General features: G+C 37.2%; 1 protein-coding gene across 1 annotated transcript in view; it reads right to left on the bottom strand.

The window, feature by feature from the left end:
• KCNB2 (potassium voltage-gated channel subfamily B member 2) overlaps nucleotides 1–25390 on the bottom strand; it is a 179733-nt gene continuing 154343 nt past the window's right edge. The window contains exon 2 of the mRNA XM_026841849.1: nucleotides 1–3353. Within this exon, the coding sequence (XP_026697650.1) occupies nucleotides 1194–3353 (2160 nt within the window). The 3' untranslated portion in view covers nucleotides 1–1193. The remainder of the gene's footprint in view (nucleotides 3354–25390) is intronic.

Raw genomic sequence — 25390 nt, 5'->3', positions numbered from 1 at the left:
GACAAGCTTTGGGGCATGGAAGACCTGGGGCAAGTTACATATACTTGAAGCCCCTTTTTTTCCAGTTATATGATTTGTGATAATAGAAGGTACTACTTCCCCCTACAAAGTTTGTCTCTTATGTCCTTACACCATAACAGATTCAACAACACTGCCATTATTGAGGTATGGGAGAGAGCTCAAAGATCATGTAGGAGCAAATACTGTTAAATCAAAGGAAAACCAGAATGTGGGTAGTTGTTTTCTTTTAATACCAAGCTAAAAGAAATATTCTAAGAGCTTGAGAAATTTTGGATATGTCTATAGCCATTTGGCACTATTTATTGCCACAGAAATAACTATGTTTTTGTATTTTAAAATGGAATGGCTTTTTCTTAGTTATGAAATGTTGGCGGTTTTCTATAAAAATATCAAATGCTTCAAGTTCTGGTCATTAAATCTTTGCTTTTCCTCATAGGATCATTAATTAAACTGACAAATGCAATAAGTAAAGTTATGCAAATAAAAAAAAAATCAAGATTTACAGCACAGATAAACTAAAATACTGTAGTCCTTAATTAACCGATATATTCATGAGCTTTTTAACAGAAAGCAAGATACGTGAGATGCTTTAAGTAGAAGTTGCAATTTTGCAACATAAGTCTGTACAAAACCTCCAGTCAGCACGCTGTGAAGGAAGTACCTGTGTCCCAGGAAATGCTTTTTCCATAAATCCTTGTTAACAGTAGCTTTCCCCCCAACCCCAAACTATTTACAAATATATGCATTTTGCAAGCTCAAAGCACCTTGTTTCACATCTTTATGAATGCATGCATTGACATTTCATCCTTTCTTGTGCAAATTCTAAAATTCATTGTAACCAAGAAAAAAAATCTTAAAAGAGTTCAAAATCTGTCTACAATCATAAGTGAAAGGATCAAAAATGTCAGATGTTGCAGAACACTGGCTCCTAACAGAGCTCTCTTTATTTTATTCACTGTTCTTGAGTCATTTTTTTTTCCCCAATTTTTTTTTCAGTTTGTTACAAAAAGCAGTCTTTTTGTTTTTAAATTAAACAGTATTTAAACTAAACAACTCTTCATGCCATGCAAAAATAACATTTTATGCACTTTTTTGAGGCTTTCCATGTTTTAGTTCATAGGCATTACTAATTGTGTTTTAAGAAAAGGTATTTTTATTGCTTTTGTAACTAGTCACATGCTAGTTTCACGTGTGGGACAGTAACCAGTTTCTCCCGGACTTGAATGAATTTCTGGGGCAAATAAATGATTTTCCATTTTGTGACCTTCTTGGTTACTGTCTTGCTTTACCTCACCCACAGCATGGTAAATGTCTTGAGTACAGTTGTGGCTCATGCTTTTGGGTGAAGAGCTGACCTGTGGCTCCTCTGTTAAATGGTTGCCATCACTGTGTTTATCCCCACAGCAATTTGTCTTGATATCCTGCTGTTTCTCATGTTTTATACCATGTAAGTCCATAAACTCTTCTTCTTCTCCAGTGTCTATTTCAGTGAAGCTCTTCCTCTCTTTTGAAGGGAAAATGAAAATCTTTTGTTTGGGAAAGAGAGGGGATGATTTTTTAGCAGGTCCCTGACAAAGTGGTGTGTCAGCACCAAGTAATGGTCGTTCACCTTGGGGTGAATTTTCTTCTAGGAGAATGGTGCTGATGTGCTGAGGGGTGGCCTGTGTGAAGTCTGTTCCTGCCGTTACTGGCAGTGGCCTTGCAGTGCTTGGTGGAGTTTGTGGAGCACCACCTCTGTTGTCTTTAAAATTAACCTTAAGGGATCTGGATTTTAATGGGTTGCTACCTTTCAGGGAACTTTTGGGGCTTTCCATGGCAGTGTCAAAATGCAAATGACCATGCAAAACAGTTTGGGACCCACTGCCATCAGTGATAACAGCTCTGTCAATTGGATTATAGTCGAAGGTGACATCAGTTGGAGAAAATACTCTGTCTTTTGTGAATGGTATGAGCTGAGAACTCCTTACTCTTTGGTTGTCTTCCACATTAACAGCATCAGCTGGAAATCTCATCTGCAAGTGAGAGCCAGGAAACAGAGAAAGGGGTGACCTCTCTGTTTCTGTGAAGTCAGTTGCACAACTGGCAAAACTATCAATACTGGATGTGCTTCTCATGTCCGTTATGATGTCCGTAGGTCCAGCTGACAATGGATCTCTCTGACCAGTAACTTCTTCCATTTCTATTTCTTCTTCATACACAGGTGGCTTTGCTGACTGGTCTTGATAACCAGCATTAAGATTAGGCTGAGACTGAGTTTTAGTAATTTCATTATACAACATCTCCAGTTTTTGGGCACTGAGGTGCTGTGGGCTGGAGGATGCTGCAGCATTGTTTAATTGTTCATGGGAGTCTTGTTGACTAACTTCTTGGTATTTGTTCTCATAAGACTTGTTTGAGCTTGTTTCAGACATTGTCCTTCTGGCCCATTTCCACCGGCTTGGGGACAGGTGGTTGTCATCAGCTGTCTCCTTTGGATTGGCTGCTTCTCCAGGCTTACCTGAATCTACTGCTACATCTATCATTTCCATACTGCGAGCAAAGGCATCTTTCAGGTTCATAGAGACAATACTGCCATTTCTTTTAGCTCGTTCAAGTGCTTCTCTCCTCTTAATTGCCTTCTCCTGTCTTTTCTGCTCCTTATAAAACTCTGAAAAATTGTTCACAATAATTGGTATAGGCAGGGCTATGACCAGCACTCCAGCGATACAGCAAAGTCCTCCAACTATTTTACCTAATAATGTCTTAGGATAAATGTCACCATATCCTACAGTAGTCATAGTGATTGTTGCCCACCAGAATGATGCAGGTATACTGGTAAATTTTGTAGCATCCTCATCCTTTTCAGCAAAGAATACAAGACTTGAAAATATCATTATTCCCATGGCTAAAAATAATATCAACAAGCCCAATTCATTGTAACTGCGCCTGAGAGTAAAACCTAAAGACTGAAGGCCTGTTGAATGTCTGGCGAGCTTAAGAATCCTTAGGATCCTCATAATACGAAATATCTGAACCACACGTCTGACGTTTTGGAACTGCAGGACACTTTTATTGGACTCCGTGAGGAAAATGGTGACATAGTATGGCAAGATAGCCAGTAAGTCAATGACATTTAATGGGCCTTTGAAGAACTTCCATTTATTTGGTGAGGACAGAAAACGCAAAAGGTACTCCATGGTAAACCAAGCAATACACACAGCTTCAACATGTGCTAGCTGAGGGTTGTCATTTGGCTGCCCAAATTCATCTATTTCTTGAAGCTCTGGCAGTGTGTTAAGAGACAAAGCAATAGTGGACAGTACGATGAACAGAATGGACACAATGGCCAAAATCTGTAAAACAAAATAAACAATGTTTTGGTTAGACTGATATAAGTGTATTAGTCAGGGCCTGCTTAAATCCTTTCAAGTGTGCATGTGTCAAATAAACTCAGAATGATGGAAGCTGCTTTGGCTGCTTCATTCATTATTTTGTTTTAATGTTTTGATTTTTGCACAGAGAGAAAACATTAGAATCATCTTGGACATCGTCAAAATCTGATGGTTTTACTACCTGCAGTAAGCCAGTACATTTCAGAAATCACAAGCCATGATTCGTCTTAACATTTTTAAATTAAAGTGGAAGGTGATATTTATTCTTGCAAGTTACAAAGTGAAGGATATAAAGTTCCTGAAAATGTGCAGAACATTATTAATTTTCTACATTAAATATAATTATGTAAAACTTTACACAGTGCAGAGAAGTGATTGGGAAATACCACGTGTAAAACTGTCAATTTAGTACTACATAGTGCACACCTTCTTAGCCGTGTGTAAATTTATGAGCCAGAAGTCAAAGTTAAGAAAAATAAACAAGAAACATTGTTGAAGAGACTAGTCCTGCCAAATTGTCATGTCTAGACAAATTTCAGGTGCTAAGAGAATTGAAGGTATTTACCCAGAATTAGGTTGAGAGCAAAATGTTAAAAAGTAAGCAGTAGTATAAAGGTGAACCCAGTTTCTCATCATGATTAAAATGTGTAAGTAGACGAATGCTTCCTAGAAATAATATTGCAATTTCTGTCTTGGGAGATAGGTTTTCTGAAATATTTTGTCATTCATTTTGATAAAATTCAAGCACCTCTGTACCTCACAGCCTTCCATTTTGCCTGGAATAGCTGTCATTCTCATCTACAGAATCAACATTATGAGAAAAGAAATTAATCTATCAGAGAACCTAATGGTTTCACTACGAAGTAAAGTTATTTATACTCAAAGGAATATGGGCAGCTTGGAGATAGTGTGCAAAGTGCAAAGTGTTAAAGTGATGCAAAAATTATTATAACACTTTACTTGGAAAAATATATTGTTTTCATTAGAAGTCCTAAGTAAATCCATGTTTCTATTAGAAATACTAAAATAAATTGTTTTCTGATTTAAAGCTCAGTTTAAGCTCATTCACAAAAGCATTTGCTCTATTTTCTCAGAAATGGTACTGTTAAATCCATTTGGTGATGTCTGGTGTACATCCAAGGCCACACTAAGTCTGAAAAAAATTGCTGTAATACCCAAGAAGAGTGAAATGCAGCTAAGCAGAATGCAGGTGTGGTGAGTATATGGTGAGAGACTGGTCACAGTGGTGATAATGGCTCCAGAGATGGAAAGGCCACCTCACTCTAACTGTGAGAAAAATAGCAGTAAGCCTGTTTCAGCTATGGCTTACTAAGCACAAATTCAGCTCTCTAAGCACAAACTGAAATTGCTTATGGTGTGAGGGTGCATATTTGGCATCATCTTGTACTTCTGTGCTATCTGTAGCCTTTTTCAGCTAATAATAGTATAGAACAGGTAGCACCTTTCATTTTGAAGTATTCCAAACAGAATTGTATTTCTTCCTACCACCAATGCTGCTTCTGTCTTTTTTTTTTTTTTTAACCATATTTATTGGAGGAAAAAGATCCATTCATTTCTCCTGCTAAGTGAGTTGTGGGCCACCTGTCTTCATCCTTCATAGATTCCATTCAGAAAACATACTCTGGTTAATCTGTCCCATTTAGGAGGGCTATATATCCCTTTAAAACTTCTGCTATCCACAACTGCAAAAGAAGCCAATTTAAGTAAAGAATGAAGGCCATAACACTGCATACCTAGGCAGAGCTGATTAATGACATTTGTGATGTCCTGTAGCTAGGACAGAGGCAGACAAAAGGCAACACTACTGGAGTGCAATAACTACCTTTCAAACTGTGTAAGTTGCCTTTATCAGATTTCACTGTGAAAAGGTTTGAAGATTAAATAAGGTATACGAGGTTCTCCACCGTAATCACTGTGAAATAACTTATGCATGCTTGAGTTCTGTAACATACTCAGTAACATAATTGTACTTTCAGAATTCAAAGAACAAATAAACACGGCACAGGTCTGAGTTGTTGAGCTTGCAGTTTCTGTCAAACTGATGGCTTCCTTGTCAGGGCTGGCATCAAAATGTAAATAACAACATAGGAAAAAGTTGTATAATACAAGGATCCAATTACTTGACATGTGTTGTTCCTAAGAAAGAAAATAATGAGAACATATCTGCCCAATTGCCATCAAACTGTTTTTAATTAGGAAACACTGCTATTTCAGTCTGTCATGGGGAATTTATTTTATGCCTAAATGGTCAGCAGCATACAAAATATCCTAGAAAAGAGGTGAGTCAATGTGTAGCACCCCTTCTTACACTGTGCGACAATACTAAAACTCCATGCATTTTATAGATCTTGAACACAAAACTTTCCTGTTCAGAGTTGCCACCCAGGGTGTTTTATTGACAACAGCCATCTATCTGTTCCAGCTATTCATTCATATGCTTGTAACACGCAAGCCTGAACTCTGCCAGCTATTTTAATAAAATATACAGAATAGCAGGACTGGAATTTTTAGTGTTTTATACGTATCATCTATAAGCATGAGTCTGTTCTTGGGAAAAAAAATTACAGCAAAGGAAAGTGTTTTGGCTTCTTCTAATGTATGAATCTCAAGCTTTTATTTGTCTGGGACTTCACCGTGTAATTAAAGTTGTGCATCATTCCACACACAGTATGTTTTAATTATTGCAATTGATTAGAATTTACAACTCATTAGGCAAAAAATGGCAGGGGATCACTAGGAAGAACAAGAGCAACTATGAGAAAAAGAAGAAGGGACCCCCTCTTCTGAGTCTACATAATGAACATTTTGCAGATAGTATTACGCTGGTAAATCCTCATAGAACAGATGTAGTTTACAGTAACAGAAAAAGCAAGTTTATAGGAAAGTCCTGTAGCAATCTACTACAGCTATGCTGAAACAGGAGAGTAAAAAACCCACCGCTGACTGAATCTTTCCCAGCTAAACCTCTTGTGTTCTGGACATGTTTTTGGAACTGTCTTCTGGACTGAAATGCCTGGAAAAATTTGCATACTCCAGGTAATCAGTTTATGACCACAGTTTGGCTCTATAATTCTTGACATACTATTTTTAATCTACATTTTGGAATATAGACAATACTCTCTTTAAATGACAGATTCTGGCAGCTTATGCCATTTAGCAATGCTTCTACAAAAACACATAAAAATCTGACTCTTATTAAACTTTAAAAATAATTCCTTATAAATTGCAAAATGTTTCTAGAAGAATGGAAATATTTAAATTTATTTCTCATGGGCTGGATATGAGACATTTGAATCTGCTGATGATGCAATGAATAGTAAAACATTCCATGACTTAACGATGCAGTCTTAACAGACTGCTCCAGATATGGTTGTTTTTGATTTTTGGGAGGGCAAGGACTGGTAACAATCTCCTGAAAATGTAGTGGTTTCCCAGTATTAAACTGCCACTAAAACCTGTCTTTTTTTCCTGTGTACCTATCTCATCACTTATTGCCAGCACTGTGAGGACTTCTGCATAAAATGAGCATACAACTGAGGCAGAAAATAAAGGTGTAATGGAATAGGCTTCAAATTGCTCCTTGAAGTTCTGCAACAACTGATACTGTGATAAGGCTTCTGACATAACTGACATGCCAGTAGTATTGTTACACAAAGCAGAGAAAAAGTATGCATTAGGTTCACACTAAGGTATAGATGCTCAGCAAAGTTCAGTTGAGCCATATCTAACAGCCAGTGCAGTATATTTGTTTAATGTAGGTTTCAAACTGTAATCAGATAAAACTGGATTAGCAATGTTGCTTCCTTAATTTTTATTCCAGGGTGGGATCCAGGGTAGGATCTAGACCATTTAAATAACACAGCGATATAGTCTCATTACTTTTCACATCTCAAGCCTCCATAGGCACTGAAATTTATCAGACCATTACATAGTCTCCTCTTTCTACATTTAAATATCTTCAAATAAAGTGTTCTGCCAGTATCTTTACTTCTGGCTTTAGAAAAAAACGTAGAAAAAATAGTTATTGTTCAGCTTTTGAAAGACTTCCGATCTACAGCTTCTGGAGAACTGTATCAAGTTTCTTGGGCACTTAGCTCTATATTCTCAGAAGCATCTGCTCTTGGGAAAGAGGTGTCTAGATCTAGATTTGCGCAGATAGATAGCTGCAGTTGGTCTAGGTCCTTCAGAGAAACCTAAGAGCTACCAAGCACTGTAGCCAGCAGACCATGCTGTACCTTGAATAAAAGTGTCCTTAGCCTGTGGCACAGAGCTCCCAGATTGCACCCGGAGTTCAACGATTCACAGCCACACTGGCAGAAGCGGAAGGGCAGATCATGGAGGATTTAATTTCTCTGAGGGAGTAAGTCCTTGAAAGTGAAAGACATATTTGTAGGCTTGATGGGAAGTTTATGGAAATCAGATTAAATCAGCAGCATTCTTTACTGTCAACAGTATTCAGACTGTGATACCGAGTTTGCAACTGAATGGAACAAAATGTTTTGCTCAGCAGGAGTGCTGTCTTGTACATCTGCCTAAACCTGTGAGTGTCCTGTTCTGGACACCCAGGACTATCCAAATGAGATGCTCACTGGAGCAGCAAAGACAACACTACAAATTGAGCTGCCTTCCAGCTGTAAGCTGGATTATCACATGCTGTGAGAGATGAGAAACCAGGCCTGGGAGAAACTAAGAAAAACAGCCTGAGAAAGCAAAAGTTGAGGCTGATCGAAGAAATGCCTCAAACTCTTGCAAGACAAAACTATGAGTCACAAAGTGGATAGTGTGGAGGTCGAAGCTGATAAGGCTGCCCAGATAACGCAAGATGCAGCTGGAGGAAGGAATCCTGTGGAGACAGGATGGTTCTGCTCTGGGGCATCTGGCCAAATCTCAAGGGCCATCTGTCCGGTAAATGATCTTTGCTTCATTATCCATGAAATGCGTATTAAAGATAACACCCCTCAATATGCTAATGAAGGCTAACATGATCATGCTAATTACATCATCACATGAAACACCTTACCCCTTCCCGTACATGGGATATGTAAGTATGTGGGTTGACCTAGGGGACAGACCCAAGGAAAATGTGTATAAATCAAAGGGGAGGAAAGAAAGAGAGGGGCCTTGGAGAGTACAGTGAAGCAAAGTGAAGAAGACAGACACAAGCAAAAAAGATGTCTGCCTCCCGGAACCCTCACTGGCGGCATCAACGCAGAAACCCAGACCGGTGATCTGTATGTCCCCATTCCCTCTATCTCCTTCTTTTCCCTTTTCCATTAAGAAATGCAAGGCATATTGTATTGCTTGCCACAACTTGCTATATACTTAGCCAATTATCATGTGTTCAATTAGTACATTGTGGGTAGCTGATAAATGTTTGGACTTTGAGACTTGTTGTCCGCTCCGTTGGGGATTTGCGAATCCGAGTCACTTGTCTCCCTCATCTGAGCGGGACGTCGTGACACATGCTTATAGGAGGAATTTCAAGAACAGTCACGACATCAGTCTGTAGATATTTAGGGGAAGGGGCCATTACACTTCCCTTCAGCAATGCAAAGGAGAAGCACATTTTTACATTGGTACAAACTGGATAAGTACAAGGATATTTTACCAGCTAATAGCACTTACCAGTACAGCACCATGGCACTGCCTTCAGCAGCTACCACCGCTGTTTCTTGCTAGACACTGCAAAACAAGGTCATGAGACAGCATCTCTGTCTCTGGTCTCTTCATCATCACCCTTCATTGTGTCCCTGAGACTTCCCAGTTACAAGCATTACCCCTTGCTTCTGGCCCACAATTCTACATTGTGCTGCTCTGCAGAGAGGACTATATTCAGCTGACACCTGCCTGCTGGAAATTCTGCACTCAAAATGTGTACCTGTGTGTCACAGCTCACATCATGAACAGTCTGGCAGACTTAGAAGTCTTTTACATTGAATCTGAGGTTTCAAAAGGCTCCACTGGAAAAGTTCAACAATGAGGCAAGACATTTTGCTACTGATAACAGGGTATGGCCCTTACTGGATGATGGTCTTCATTAACACAAGGTATTTGCTCAGGAGACATGAAAAAGGAGACAGACAGGGACAAACCCTGCTTGGATTTTGTCCAAACTGACACGCAGATGGAGATATGGCAAGCTTTAAGCATGCCAATTCTAGACAATCTTAAGTTTCATCAGCACTGAAAATTATGTAAGAATAGATGTATTGTATAAGTTTTCAAATACTCCTTGTCTTAAGTCATGGAAAAATTCACTGCCAGTTACTAAAATTAGACCTAGGCACCAATTTAAAATTATCCTAAAACTATTACTGAGAAATAAATAAGACATCAGCCTCCAGTTGGGTCAGGTACTCCGACCTCATGCTCCACTCTGTCATTATTAGAGTTAAATCAGTACTTGCAAGAGTGAAGACAGAACTTCATGACAGAGTAAGAAAAAAGTTTATATCATTTTGTCATAAAGTCTCAAAACAGACATCCTTTGTAGTTGTCTTACAGGGCCTGCAAACCATCATTACAAGTGGAAAATTGCCACTGCTTATGTGCATCCACCCTTTCAGAGTACACTTTTCATGTCTTTTTAACTCTCTAGAATAACCTCTGATTGCAGATTCCTGGCACAGGTCTAACAGCCCCACATTGAATACAGTGTTTAATTTTTTGAAAAATAAGATGGAGGAGAGGAGAATAATTTAACAGAATAACATAAATTTAGTTCAGCTTACAGCTCTATCACAGTTGCCCTTTCAGGAACACATCTGATAATGGCTCTGACAGCATGTGTAATCACTGAACAGCTTCCCTCTGCTACTCTTGATCTCCTTTCTTGATGACATTATTTAGAATTCTGACCTTTTGTTTCCACTTTTTTTGTAGATCATTATTAATATTTTTAAGGACTCAATTTGAATGTTCTTCATTGATCTTTCAGGGATATTCATTAAGCCTGACATTAACCTCCATATATGAAGGTTAAGCTCTTAGTGTTGTACTTATCTGCTGCCTAAGTGATGCACAGTCTTTTCTTTTTGTCTCTTTGCACTGGGATGACTGTCACCTTAAAAACTTAGTCTAGAAATGCCCATTTAGGAGATTTTCACTAAAGATTTAATTACTAGCTCCACAGACATGCCCTATGATATCTTTAGATACGAGAAGTGGCTACTAGTTCATGAGTGGATGAGCAGCCATTACTCTTGTCTTCAATTCAGCTTGACAGACCCAAGTTCCCATTAAGATAGTGAATTCAAGTACTTTAGATGTTTATTCACGGTTCCATGAAGTTCAGTGTTGGCTCTGCCTGAGTAGTCATTTTGTAAGTGGCATATGTCCAGGGATGTGCTGTCCTACCAAGATCACCCAGACTGGGAGCCAATGTGTAGTAGTGAAGCTGAGGGCAGGTAGTCAAAGGGATGCCTTTGCTTCTGTAATGTGGTATCCTTCAGGTCTGTGTCTGAGGATGCTCAAGAGATGTAGTAGTTTTCTGCAAACCAGTTCCATTATGTATGGGAGACTAATGATGATAACAGCGATGATAACAACAGCATGATCATAATGATGGTAAGTCTAACATGAGGGGTAATAACAGGTAATTGAGATTTCACCACTAGATTACTCAAACTTCTTCAAGCACAGCTATATCTAAGCAAGGTATTTTGAAACTGGTTCCAGAAAGTTTACCTGACCTGAGAAATTACTACTGTCTTGGCACATCCTTCACTTCAGAAGTTCAGTCATGAAACCTTTCTGTACAGCTGATAATCCTTCCTGCTTGAGACCACTGTGCGAACTCCATTTTTTTCACAAAGCCTTTCCAATTCTGTCTCTGTTCCACTTTGTGCTGATCTTCTCATTCCATAGACTAATATTTGACTTAGAAGACCCAGACTATCTGAGGGGATAAATCTGCTTGGGAAAGGATCCTATGTTCTTTGAGATCAGCCTGGTATACTTCTGGTTTAAATTAGATGTAATATAATACATTTTTCCTGAATTATGTTATAGGTAGATTACTGGGTTTTGTGTTTATGCTATTAGGATAACAGTAATATAATACATCCCTCCTGCACTCTGTGATGGAAAACCTGCATTTACTCAATGACTTGATTATTGCTTTACCTTGGGATGACCTTGGGGTTTGCACCACCTAGAATTTCAGCATCAGGATTTAGTAATATGTGGGTTTGGGCATTTGATTATGGCTGAATATGGAGGTGGCTTGGTATAAGGTGATCTTCCAATGGGTAATATGAGAAAATGAGAACCCTGGGAATGTGGACTGAATCTCTGTGAATCTGAACACAGGGGTCATTAAAGTCTATTAGAAGACTAGTAGCACATAGTAGAAAAATAAGTACAACCTCGCTAAAATTTGCAGGATGTATTTACTAAATAGTGACCAAAAAGTGGTGAGAGAGATCTTGGAGACCAGAGAAACTGCACTAGGTACAAGTAATAGGCAATGGATTGCAAATGTGACTATTAGCTGGATCTTCATCACAGCCCTGAAGAAACCTGCTGTAATTATGAGCAAAAGTTGAAGATAATGCTGGGGATATCTGTTAGACTGGCAAAGATGGGAGATCTTAAGCAGTCACAGATGAAGGCAGTCTTCATAGTTTGGGAAGAGGCATATGTATTCAGTTCAGCATCAATGGAGACAACCCTGAATACTGTTTATTTAGCACAAAGCTAATGAGCATTGCTTTGGGCTTGTTAACAGATTAAAATCCATATCAAGTCAGTTCCAATATTTTTTTTTTTTTTTTTTTTGTAAAACAGCAAAAGGCTATCTCAGCTGGAGACATGAAGCCAATTATTTCATGATAAATAGCAAACTGGTCACTAGGACTTAATATAGAAGAAATGACAGATTGAGAGTCAGTGTAAGTGAACTGATTTTTTTTTTTTTCTCTAGAAATTGGATAAACCCATGAATTCGTCCGTTATATTATTGACAGAAATGAAGCTAGTACCTGCTTGAAATGATACTGTAACTAGTTTAATCAATTAAATCATTTAATGTACTGTAGGTTACAGTGAAAAGGTATATCTATCTGAAGCTTTCTTGGCTGTATAAGAACGGGAGAGATTTAACTCTCCATTACAGATAACCGCACAAAATTAATTTCAAGAATCATGTTAAAAGCTTTATTTATAAAATAGTTTTGTGTCCATATTTGACCTGCATAAATATTGTCTTTAGATGAAATAATTTGCTCATGTGGGTAAGAAGAGTCAGCTAAATTTATCAAAAAATGAATGCGATGTCTTTAATAAAGTCCCTGCCTGTCCTCATTCAGAAGTTTTCTGAATCTTTTGATGATCACAGCTGGCATGTTTCTTATGTCTAAGTTGTGTTTTTTACTAGCTGTCTATTTTTTGAGTAGAGAAAACCAATTGATATTACTTAGGTGAATGTACTAGAACCTTCAAAACTTCCACCTGAGTCATGACAGCTTTAAGTTTCCAACTCTTTTGCGTAGCAGACTGTATGCAAGACCAGTTTTGCACTCCCTGCTGGCTCAAAACATGGGCTTCATTGCCAGGAACTCCATTTTCAAAAACAACCCTAAAGCCGCCCCGGGGGCTGGGGGCGGGGCGCGGCGGGAGCTGTCCCCGGGCCCGGTGCTGAACTGGGCCCGAGGCAGCGGTGCGCTGGCTTGGGGCACCCACGCTGACTGTAGAACCCCTTGATCCTATCACCTGAAATACACGAACCTATGGAAAGTATACCGTTTAGAAAGATGATACTGGAAAAATAAAGATAATGCTGACACAACCGTTGTTTCTCAGACAAAATACCACTGAAGTAGGTTGGAATCTCACCCAAGGTGAGGGATTTCTTTTTGCTGCTTGCCATTTAAAAACACCCAGAAAATCATGGTGGAGCTAACCAAGCAAGAGTAATGAAAAATCAAACCCCATCTGTTTAGCTCTGAGAAGTTTTAGTATAGGTTATTGAATGGATATAATGGGGGAAATCAACACACCTGATACACAGATTTATTCTGATGCTACTAATTTTGATATTAACATTCAACTTAAAATAGAAATCTGAATGTAACTGATTTCAAGAAGAAGTGCTGTGGAAATTGGAAATTACATTTCTTGCTTCTCACTGTTTGCACTTGCCATTTAGTTTTAATGACATTTATTTACAGCTGAGACTTCAGATTATTAACCAGGGCTGCACACTTGAGTCTAACTTGCTGACAACCATATTAAGATCTTTGTTTAAACCATTAAACCATTCTCATTCTATCATCTTTTTACCACTGGCTGTCTTTCAGTGATATAATACAGTGAGTAAGGATGACCTCCCACCTGAAGACTGCTGTTATCTATCACAGAGATTTGCTACTCAGCCTTATTTGAAATTATGATAGGCACAAAACTCAGTCATAATCTTTACTCACACTTTTAAAATATTTTTTCTATCTTGGCTTCAAGTCGATTTCAATATATATTTTGGAACTGCAGCTCTATAAAAAGCATCTACATCAATCTAAAGATTTATATAAAGCTTATGCCAATATTTCCCACAGTTGTGGAATCAGAGAAATTGTTAGGGAAATTAATGCAGTCTGTTGTTTTTTCTTTTTCCTCTTTAACTACACAGTCATCTGTAGTTAAAGGCCTGCATATCTTAAATGTCTTCATTTTTAACTTTAAGGTGACTTTCCTTTCTTTGTCCTTTTTATCTCATAACCAATTTAGACTTCCACTGGAAATATACACAATGTGATACTTATTTCTCATTATTACATAGACTTGCAGTTATGATGGATAAAATATTAACTATAACTTAAACAGAAATATATTAACCTTTCATATCATATCATATCATATCATATCATATCATATCATATCATATCATATCATATCATATCATATCATATCATATCATACCATACCATATCATATCATATCATATCATATCATATCATATCATATCATATCATATCATATCATATCATATCATATCATATGTTTTAGGATGCTTTCAAATTCTAGTAGACATTGATTTATTAGTTACACTCATTTCATGCTTCAAAGACCATGCCCATAACCATAGGGACTATGGACTTAATATAATTCAAGGGGGAAAAAAATAAATAAAAAAAGAATAGAGAGATCAAATTGAAGAAAATACATAGGTCTGTTTATCAGCCTTTAAGTTTTTGGCATTTATTGGAGGGAATTAATCCCATCCCATTGGGAGAAATTGCCATCTATACATTTTCCATTCACAGAGTAAAGGACAATTCTCTGTGGGGTTTTCAGCCCTTTGAATTAACAAAATTTGTAATAAATATATCTAAAAAAGAACACTAAGGCTGTTATATAATATTTTAATTTTATGCTTATCTTGTTATAAATAATTAAACAATATTCAGTGCCCCATAATTAATATTTTCTCTTTTCAGTATGCTTTATTAAGAAGATATATAATGTACTTTAATTTCTTTTACAGTAAGTTTAATTATTCTAAATATACAACAATCCTACAAAAACATACTGAGATCACAGTCAACAAATAATACATTGATCACTTGATAATCCATTCATAACTTCCCTGTGAAGGAAGGGACTGCTTAATTGTTCAATCACCTGCTGCTATTTTAAAATAATTTTTCTGTCCATGGTTCACTGCATATTGCTTTTGATTAACTTTTAAATTTTAGAATCTCTTTTTTTTTAAATAAAACTCTAAAAGTTAAATACAGTGTTAGGGAAAGTTAGTTCTAGGAGATGAAAAAAATATTCAGCAGTTTAAATAAAATTCTAGTCTTAACCCAATCAATAAAGAAAGATAATTGATTGGGTTAGATTTAGATGTGTTATAAAAATTTCCCACCATGTTTTAGTACCATGAAGACATGTTACTAAGAAGCAAAACTGACAACTTGAGAAACTGGAGGAGAAGAAATTAAATACTTAGTAAAGCCAAAGTATTATGTAAATGTAAAGGAAAAGGTACCATTCATAGGTCACTGCAGACTGGGGTGGGGTACAGCCCTATTTAGACTAGTTCTAACTAAACCATTAAATACAGCAAAAACAATGTAGTTGTTGCAGCAGGAAAATTGTGATGCTTACATAAATAAAATATTTAAGCAGCTTAAGTACCATCATCATCATCATCATAAATCAGATGGAGAACTCCAGTGAGGACTGTTTTGGAGTAACACTATAGCAGAAAACAGTCTGCTTAATAAACTCATGTAACTCAACCTCTGATTTTCCCTACCATGATCCAAAGCAGCTGGAGAGCTGATTAAATTAGTTCGGTGAGAGTTAACCTAACACAAATCATTTGGATGATGGTTCTTTTATAACATTTTTTTGCCTTAATCTTGTTTCTTTTAGAAAGGATGTAGTTTAGGAAGAATGGGTTTTGCCACTGATAGCTAAAATGGCACTCCAGAGCATTAGACAGCTTGGTGGAAAACAAGATACTTTAAGATCCCTAAACTAGACACAGATTCAGAAAGCCTCTGAAAGTGCGATAAATATTCATCCCGCACATCCTGACACTATCAGATAATGGAAGCAGGTAATATAATCAGAGCTTATTGCTATTACTGGTAGTGAACTAAGTGATTATTAATTTCTTTCAACTTCAGTAGCTCCTGGAATTCCAAACATTCACAAAAAGATAGAGTCAGATTCTTGAACACTGATGCAGAGGATGGTGAACCTGTATCAGAGGGCTCCTGTTTTGGACTATTTTTAACCCATGGGAACACACTGCTGGTAGAGCTACCATGACAAGAGTAGTGGGATGGATCTGGGAACAGAGCTACATATTTTGAATAGAATATTATAAATAAATACCCTTCTTTTCAAGTTTGTCTCTCAGGTGGTAAGAATGTGACTTTGAAAGATGCGCTGCTGGGAGTATTACCTCCTGCTGTGGCTACATAGCCAAAATTTACAAAGGTAAGCATTAGATTGAGAACAGTTCTTTGGGCAGGTTGGATGCTGAGCAATAGAGTTCAGATCCAGAATTTGAGTTAGAAACTCTGCCTTATGTTATATGTCCCTCCAGAATTACTTTTGAAACTTCATCTGTAATACTCCAGTTTCAAGCCTTTATTAAGGTGTGGTGTATTCTGTAACGCATCCACAGAGTACCAGTGCTCTTCAAACAAATATATAAATCACATCATATTTAGAAAGGTCAAATTGTAATTGAATAAAGATCTGATGCACAAAATATCTATTATTAAAATATTATTAAAAGGTACTGCTCGTGCTGCTGTGAGCTGAGACGAACAGCATACTAGATAGGAAATTGCCTGTAAATTATGTGAACTTTCCAATTCAGGGCTGTAACGTAGACTCCGCTTTTAGCAAAAATAACTTGGGCAGGTGCTGAATAGGGTGTTCAAGTAGTGTCTGTTTTCTCCTAAATTGTGGATTGGCCAGAAGAAGGGCTGAATATCCACTGCTCTACAGAAAAGACTGCTTTTTTTCCCATCACACAGAAATGTCTATTAGGCTTCAGACACTCATGGTCTTCATGCATCACAGGGCCTAGTTTTGTTCCCAGGAAATCAAAGAGAAATTTGCTGTTGCCTTTAACCAGACTGCACAAGTGGAATTTGAGTATTTTGGTAAGCTTTATTAGGAATGTGCTGATCATCAAGGGAAGAAGGATGTCTGTGTAAAGAAGCGCAGGTTTTGGACCTCAGCAGTGGAGTGAGGAAGCAAAGGAAGGAAGTCTGGCAAGGCTTAAATTAGCATTCCACAAAAGATATTGTGAAATACTTTTCCTATTTCGTTTTCTAACCAGTAGATGTCTCTGTTTTACCATGCAGTTGTTGACAAGGACACTTCCTGTTGTCAAAAGACATATTTAGTAAAAAACCATTTTTTTTTTTTTCCCCATGGAATGAATATACATGAATGTAAAAAAGCCGACTTAATGCTCTTGGCATACCCTGCTGATTTCTGACCAACCTAAGCCCCTGGAAGCTTTAGTGAAAGCGCTGGCTACTAAGCAACTTTGAAAATCATCCTTATGGAAATGTTCTATAGGATTTTAAGAGGACAAAGAGGAATTGGTGAGATTCTATGGACATTCATCTAAAATTGTAATAAATTTAGTACATCTTTCTTTATCACATGGGCAGGCTTTCAGAAACAGCTTACAGAACAGTATGGAGTATTCGATTTCTACACAATGCCTTGGGAAATTCCAAGTTATGATAGATGAATTATCTTCTCTACTTCATGAATGTATAAGATAATATCATGTCAGTATCTATAGCTATCAAGAGTAATAATGTAGATGATCTGAAACATTCACACCTGATTGAAAATATCAGTGTGATGCAATTCTATTTTTCCTCATCATTTGAGAAACGTATAGGATATATATAGTTATTCTAAAATCCTTATGGAAGAGATCAGTAGTTTAAAAAATATATTCAATTTCTATTATTTTAAATATATATAAAATGAAGATATATAATTTCAGAAATTATAACTTCTTGATTTTAGTACTTGCCTAAGAATGTGCTAGGTTTCTATTAGTAGTTTTTTGGCTTTACCCTTGTTGTCCTATGGCAGTAGTCCATACATTCTGTTTTCCTGGGTATCTTTATATTTGAGATCCTGGATTAGCTCATTAGAGGCAAAAAACTTCTAGACTGGTTCTGCACTGAGTCCTGAACTTCTTGTTTGTGGGTTGTTCCATCCTGGTCAGGTGCTCCCTTGGTAGAAATCCCTACAGAAACTGTCAGGATTTGTGGTTGTGCCTCATACTAGTTAAAATGTATAAGCATATTATGTTGGAAAATGTTGCCTAGTTTAGATGATAACTGTGCCCACACAAACCAAAGTGGTATGCTGGGGTTTTTTTTTTGCATTGAGACGCAAATCTATGCTGGAAACTACTTCTCCAGCTGGAGGGAGTACTGCATCAAAGACAAAAATGTGTTACAGAGTTTCCCTGTATGTTCACACTTCCACACACTGTGGCCGTTTCTCCTACTGTTAAGTGGAGCCATAGGTAAACTACTTTTCAGTCCACGTTTATGCTCCACATGCACTGTGATGGTGGTGCGGATGGCCTGTCTCTAAGAGTCATCAGTCCCGTGTCACTGGTTCCATCTCTGCAGAGGGTGGCCATTTCTAGAAGCCAAGCAGAAGATGAAGTAGTGAAAGGAAATACCAGGCCTTTCCCTGAAATGACTCATTATTTGACACAGCCATTCCCCGAATGTATGGACAATGAGGAGTTGATTGTAGAAGGGGAAATCAGTGTTGAATAGTTGCAAAAGAAGGACGAAATTGTCTGTCAAATCTTTCTGATTGTCAAACTGATGGCCAGGCCACAGAAACCCCAGAGGTTTCCATGACTGCAGCTATGCAGCAGAGTTTCTACAGCTCAATCAAGCTTAAGACAAGAAATAAACCTGAAAATAAATTTGTCAGGTATGAACAGCTATAACACAGCTATTTGCAGCAACGTTATGGACAACAAAATTAATCTTCAAAGAACCCTTGAACACGGAGCAAATACATTATACTCTGGCTATGCCTCAGGAAGTATCTTTCATAGCTGACAATTTCATAATACATATGTTTTTTTATTTGCCAGCATCTGGGAATTTACAATAAAGACCTGGAATGGAGGCTTTGGGGTATTTAAAACTGCTTCTGTCTACATACTGATTATATCTACTTCTACTTCCTGAAAGCCCACCACCACCAGAAAAGCAAAAATTTGCTGTAAGGGCAATGAGATTCTTTATTTTGCATGATCTTTATGATAAGGGATAGTGCTGCATGAGAAAGTAATGAAGACAAAAATCTGTGTTATTCAGTCAGAAGTGCAAATCAAAACAAAGTAAACCTTTTCGTAAAATCTTTTACTGTGGAATACATATGACAAAACCATGTGAATTCTAGTAGTTTACAGTGAATCATGGCAATACCAAACAGGACAGTATAATTCAAGCACCAGTCAGTTATACCTGGAATGAACTGGAACCACTGTGTATAAGGAATATATATAACATTACTATATACTGTTATGTATGTTTTCTCTGAGATGTAAACATACACCTATGTTCCTTCAAAAGAAAACATCTCTTTCAAAAGAGAACATTTATTATTGATCTTACAGACTATAATTGTTTCTGCTTTATTGTGGGTTCTTCGTGCCAAATCATTTTTCTGTAAATAATATGAGAAACACATTTTTATGAGAAAATACCTGGTTTACTACACTTATGAGCTAACTGACACCGACGTATTTCACTGCTAATAATAGAAACACAGCAATGGCACCATGGCTGTGGTTTGTTTTTTGCAAAACGATACTATCCTAGTACTCATGGAAGTGCATGCCCCCATGATTATCCCATGCTCTTTTGAAGGATAAGAAGTGGGAGGGAAAAGATTTGTTGCCTTCAGTACAACACATTTGATATTGTGACAGAAAAGTTAATGTTTTTCTGAAAGTAATTAAGTGACAATACTGCTTTTGCTGCCATACAAGACACAGAAATGTATGTGATGTGAAGATTAAAGAGTCAAAGCATAGGAACATTTAGCTGCTGTGCAAAATTTGGGATCTTGAGTTGTGAACTGATTTTTTCAGCATCTAAGAAAACACTTCTCATTTTTGAGCTCCTGTTTATATTTGCCTCTAACAGAACCCATAATATCTCATCTTCTGTCTTAATGGTAATATTTCAAAAGGAATCCGGTTTGAAATGAGACTGGGATTACTTAGAAATACAGGACTATATTAACTCACAGTGACTGAGGGAAATATACCATCCTCCATCAGCCCTAACATCATCGTTTGTGGATTTATGCTCAAACGATTATCTCCCTGCTTCATTTCCAAATCCTGGTTCACTTCCAGGCTCCAGCTAATCATCTCCCTCTGAGATGTGACCAATATTCTTGATAATGTACTCCAGGAGAGCAATATGGACAAAATTTGAAGTCTAAAAGCAGGAAAAAGGATGTTTAGTCCAGATTTGCCCGTGACCTTCACCTATGCACAGGGCCCTTTTGCTGTAGGTGCCCATACTGACACTTCCAAAATGAGAGGGACTGCTGAGTGACCTGCCTATGTGCTTGGTCTGAGCCAGGACAGACATTGTCATCAGTGTCATGAACAGGTTTTCAAATGTATGTATTATAGCTACAATCTGACACCGAATCTGATTTATGAGAGAAGACACTCATATAGCAACTGCGTGGTGTTACTGTGCATATTTGATGCATCTGTTGGGGGAAGCATGCTACATGTAACTCAAGAAGATAAAAAAGCAATTTCTATGGATTTTTATCAGCAGGAGGCTTGTTTCAGAGCAGCATGATTTGGGTAAGAAATTCCCCTAAAGGCATGTGAAACTGTAAAAGAGGAATACGGTTTCCAAATCTCTCTCAGTGGAAATCGGATATCCAAACAGTAAAATGGTGCCAGTAAAGAAAGTGAGTAACAGATGCACTTTCATTGTCTGATCCTTCCACTTACAGTTAGTCTTTCAATATGATGAACATCATTGCTAACATGAAAAAGTGCAAATAAAATCGCACCAAAAGTGTCAAACATCAGCAATGTTAGTAGGGTCACTAGCTGCACATCAAATCTGGAAGCTGGGATGAAAGGGATTAGTTTTTTTTTCTTTACAACAAAGGAAAACATGTCTTCTCTGAAATACCTTGTTAAACAGAAATAGTTGCAGTCCCCTCTCCATTACAAAGCATTGTTCTTTTATGAAAATTCATTTAGTTTCTAACTCTGTAGCTGAAAAGAAAAGCAATATTTATTTTGGAGTTCCCAATTGCTTTTGAATTTGACAAATGACTTAAATTATTTGCTTATCAGATTTAGTTTAGGAATGAATTGTATATATTTTCCAGAGAGTGTTACAAATACTAAAGAGTTTCATCAATTTTCCATTAATGTGTAAGTCAGTCTTAGTGATAATTACTAAAACAGAGGCATCATATTAACCTCTTGGTACCAGAAGTTGAGATTAGCATATTAGCACATAAGCAACATAAGCCTTGGCCCATTGGTGACAAGAGATTAAACTGCAGCATGCTGTGCCTGCTGTGAATGAATTCACTATACCTGGTCTAACATATTTTCTGCAGTGCTCAAATCCTTATCCAGATCCACATAATTCAGTTGGAATATCCTCACTAACTTCATGGCCAAAGGGGCATTTAAAGCAGGTGTCAGGGATCAAAATCCTACCTCAATTAGATGTATCTTAAACAAGCTCAAAAGCGTAAGCCTTTCTGCACTCTATACAGGAATTACTGTTTTTTTTGCAGGAGGTGTTAAATTCAAAATTATTTAGATGCACTGAAGCATAGAAGTTAAAGGTAGATAAGACCTATTAAGGCATGAGGAATACTGCTTGTTAATGTCACATAAATTAATATGCCTTTTGCTGGCTGGCAATGCTGGAATTAACCAGTAGCTAAAACAAGAATATATTTGTGTTACTGTAACATGACCAGCATAATATATGCTTTTTTGATCAATAATTTATACATCAAGAGATGCTTCAAAATCTGGTAACTTATACATCAAGATATGCTTCAAAGTCTGTTCATCATGATAATCCTAGCTGTAAGAGCCCCATTACTTTAAACTGAAGTCTTCAAAAAAAAACCCTTTAAAAACTGACTTGGTAGAATTATGGTAGCAGCAGTAGAATTTGAAATGCAGTGACCAAACAAACATTTTTTCAGTGAGATATCTAGTTAAACAGTTATCTTTCATTTTTTCTTTAAATAGTATTTAGGGATGGCAAATTAGAAAAGAAGCAACAAATATATAGACATAGATACCTTACAGAAAATGTCAGCATTTTTTATTATTTATTAAACATGTCAGAAGTTTCATGGAATTAAAGTTATGAAAGGAAATTTTTATCTGCATTACTATTGCCTTGAGCTTTTATGACCTGTGAGTTATCAAAACATAGAATTAGGTCCTGAAATTGAAAACTGGGTGGTATTTCTAGATATGAGCTGTTTAATTTTCAAGAGAATCAAATGCAAAGAGCTCCGGGGGAAGGCTGTGGAATATCATGTCTATGGCCTCACTTTGTTAGCTCTAAATTTCCTATTGTGTAAAACTTCTACATAAACACTAGTATATAGTAGCTGCCAACTTTACATTGGTCATAGGAGGGTCAATTAATTATGTTTGTCATTCAATAAACTTTCAGAGATCAATTCCCACTTAAACCACAGCGTCTTGCTGGCTCTCTTTCTTAGGCAGGAACGAAAGACAGGGTTATTGTTACTGTTTATGTTTTGTCACACTGGCACTCAGGGTTGTGCTGCCCATAGTCTAAGGACCTGCACTGATATTCTACCTATTTTAAAGTGGTTCTGAAAATGATACCACACTGGCCCAACTGTTAGCATTAACCACAACCATGCTACCTCTCCAAAGTGCTGGTTTGCATGATATGATTTTGTGGCATTAGATAGCTTGGGGGGTTTATAATTCATTATTTACTACTATTTACATTGCATTGCTGGAAGAATGTAGTTCACTTTGAAGTGGGCTCTTTACAAATAATTGTCAGTCTCTTGTCTGGATCTAGATTAAACTTGATACTGAATGAACACAATAAATAACACAGGAAGATGGGGACACTCTTTACTGGTCGAAGCTTAGTACCGCGTATTTTCTACTTTATATGGGTTTTATACAAGTGCCTTTAGAGGGAATGAGGGCCTTTATGAATTCTGTGCACTTGTGTAGCAGTGAGTGCTCATTACATGGTTAAAAAATGCAATTTATTATTTTCAGTGATCATTAGTTTTACATAAAATTTATATATGTAAGACCTTTTTGCAACAGTAAGAAAGGTAAAAAGTGCCCTTAGAGGAAATGAGAATTGGGTTATCACATTAATAATACTTTTAATTTCCTCACAGTGAAATAAATACAGTCCTCAAAGATAAGGGCAAAGCTTGAGATGGGTAAACTGGTCTAGCGGTCCAGAGTTTGTGTAGTTCAATTGGTTGGAGTGGCTTATATTAATTCTGTTCACTTTCTCCCACATCTCTAATAAATATCAGATAATATTTCCAACACATCGTTGGCTTTTTCTTCTCTTCCCCCCTGAAAGGCACTTGTTTGCAGAAGTTCTGCCAAAACCATGAAACATGAATAATGTATTTATTTTATACATATTCCATGACAGAAAGAATCTGTATGTATCCCATTTGAAGAAAAGTCTAATAACAAACTGGAAATGTAAAAAAAAAAAAATCATAATTTTCCTCTGCTCTCCACTAGCCTGCCAAACTGGAAGACTGACATTGTTAGTTATTCTCACTGGACCACCTTTTCACTACATTTTGTTAGTTCATTAAAATTCCTGTTTACCAATTTATAAGCTTCCCTTCAGAAATTTATATGAAGACATAATCTATATGTGCATGTATTTGTGTGTGGTTATCTATCTTAACTACAGCATCTGCAAAAGCAGAAACCTTAATGACCTTAATGCAATCAGGAAAGGAACTTCTGAAGCCTTTCAATACAAATGCCTTATTAATGGCTTTTACAGCTCATCTGCAGAATGCTGAGTTGAAACATATGAGAACAGCTGATATTATGCTGATAGACAAGAGGTCAAATCTCTACAGGGTCACGTATGTTAACTCTGAAAGCTTAAGCAATTGCTTGCACGCATGGTTATTTATAGTGTTGAAGAGTGAACCAAGAGTATTGGTATCTGATCCATATCACAGATACATAAAGCAAACTGAATGCCAACTGAGGGAACAACAGATGCCCATGAAGCTCGTCTGGTTGACAGATGTCATTTGAATAAAGTTTATTAAATATTAATGGCCACTTAAGCGGATTTCCTCTGCTAGTTTCTCTCTGGAACCGTCACCAAATCCCAAATGATCTGGGCTGCATTATGTCCATGAAATATGCCTATTCTACTTCAAGGTCTAGGGAAGGTTGCATCTCAGACCCTTTGATGAAGAACCTTCTTTCTAAATCTCCGCAAGTGTGGAAGTTAAATCTCGAAGCAGGAAGGGCTCCCAAGAAGCTGCGGAACAGGGATTGCTCGCTGTAAGAATCAAAACTTCATGGGAAGAATAAAACAAGCTTCAGACCATCAGAGTTTAGAAGTCAAGTTCATGCATTACTTGTACCAGCTTCCCTTTACAACATCTTAAGTTTTGATTATCCTACTCTAAAACTGGTTCTTGGATGCAAACATATGCTGCCTGGTTATGAATAAAACCCAATAAAAATATTATGCTTAGTTTATGAATAGAAGTAAAATTACTTTCTTGGGCCAGAGGTTCCTAAACTGTATAACACTTAACTGCCATGAAAGATGCATAAATAATACCTAGGAAGCCAAGAGCTTCCTTCTAAGCAGAAATGTGACTGGGAACTGCTGCTGTTGTTCCCAGCATTACCATAGTGATAGAACATGAGAAGAATAAATTTGGGGACTTCTGTAAGCCTTTGTATTTTGTAACAGATAAAACTATGCAGTTCAAACAATGGGCAGCGTCTCCCCAGGACACATGCAGGAGGCTATGCAGTACAGAAGCAGGAACTTTATATATAATGAGCCACTTCTCATAGCAGATTTTGTGGTAGCCTCTTGTAACAGAGTAAAATAATTCCCCCAGTGCGAGCTTAATTTTAAAAGACATCTGCTTACAACTGTAAGTGATAACATTTTGCGGTGATAGGGAACATTTGAATCACAAGCAAGAGACTGGAGTATTGGCTGTGACTACCTGCAATTACCATTTCAACTCTCTCTTACAAAGATTTCATTCCAGATCTCCACAGCTGTTCACATATTCATGTACTGTACAGATGAGAAGGACAAAGATATCCGCTCAGACTACTTACCTCTCACAGTCTTTTAAATACTTAATCTAAAATGTGCAAAATGTACATCTGAAACAGCAGAACATTG

This window comes from Athene cunicularia, assembly GCF_003259725.1.
Source record: "Athene cunicularia isolate RWA chromosome 2 unlocalized genomic scaffold, athCun1 chr2_part1, whole genome shotgun sequence".
In the NCBI taxonomy this organism is placed as follows: Eukaryota; Metazoa; Chordata; class Aves; order Strigiformes; family Strigidae; genus Athene; species Athene cunicularia.
The sequence above is the reverse complement of the archived record's forward strand: the minus strand, read 5'-3'. Positions and strand labels throughout refer to the sequence as shown.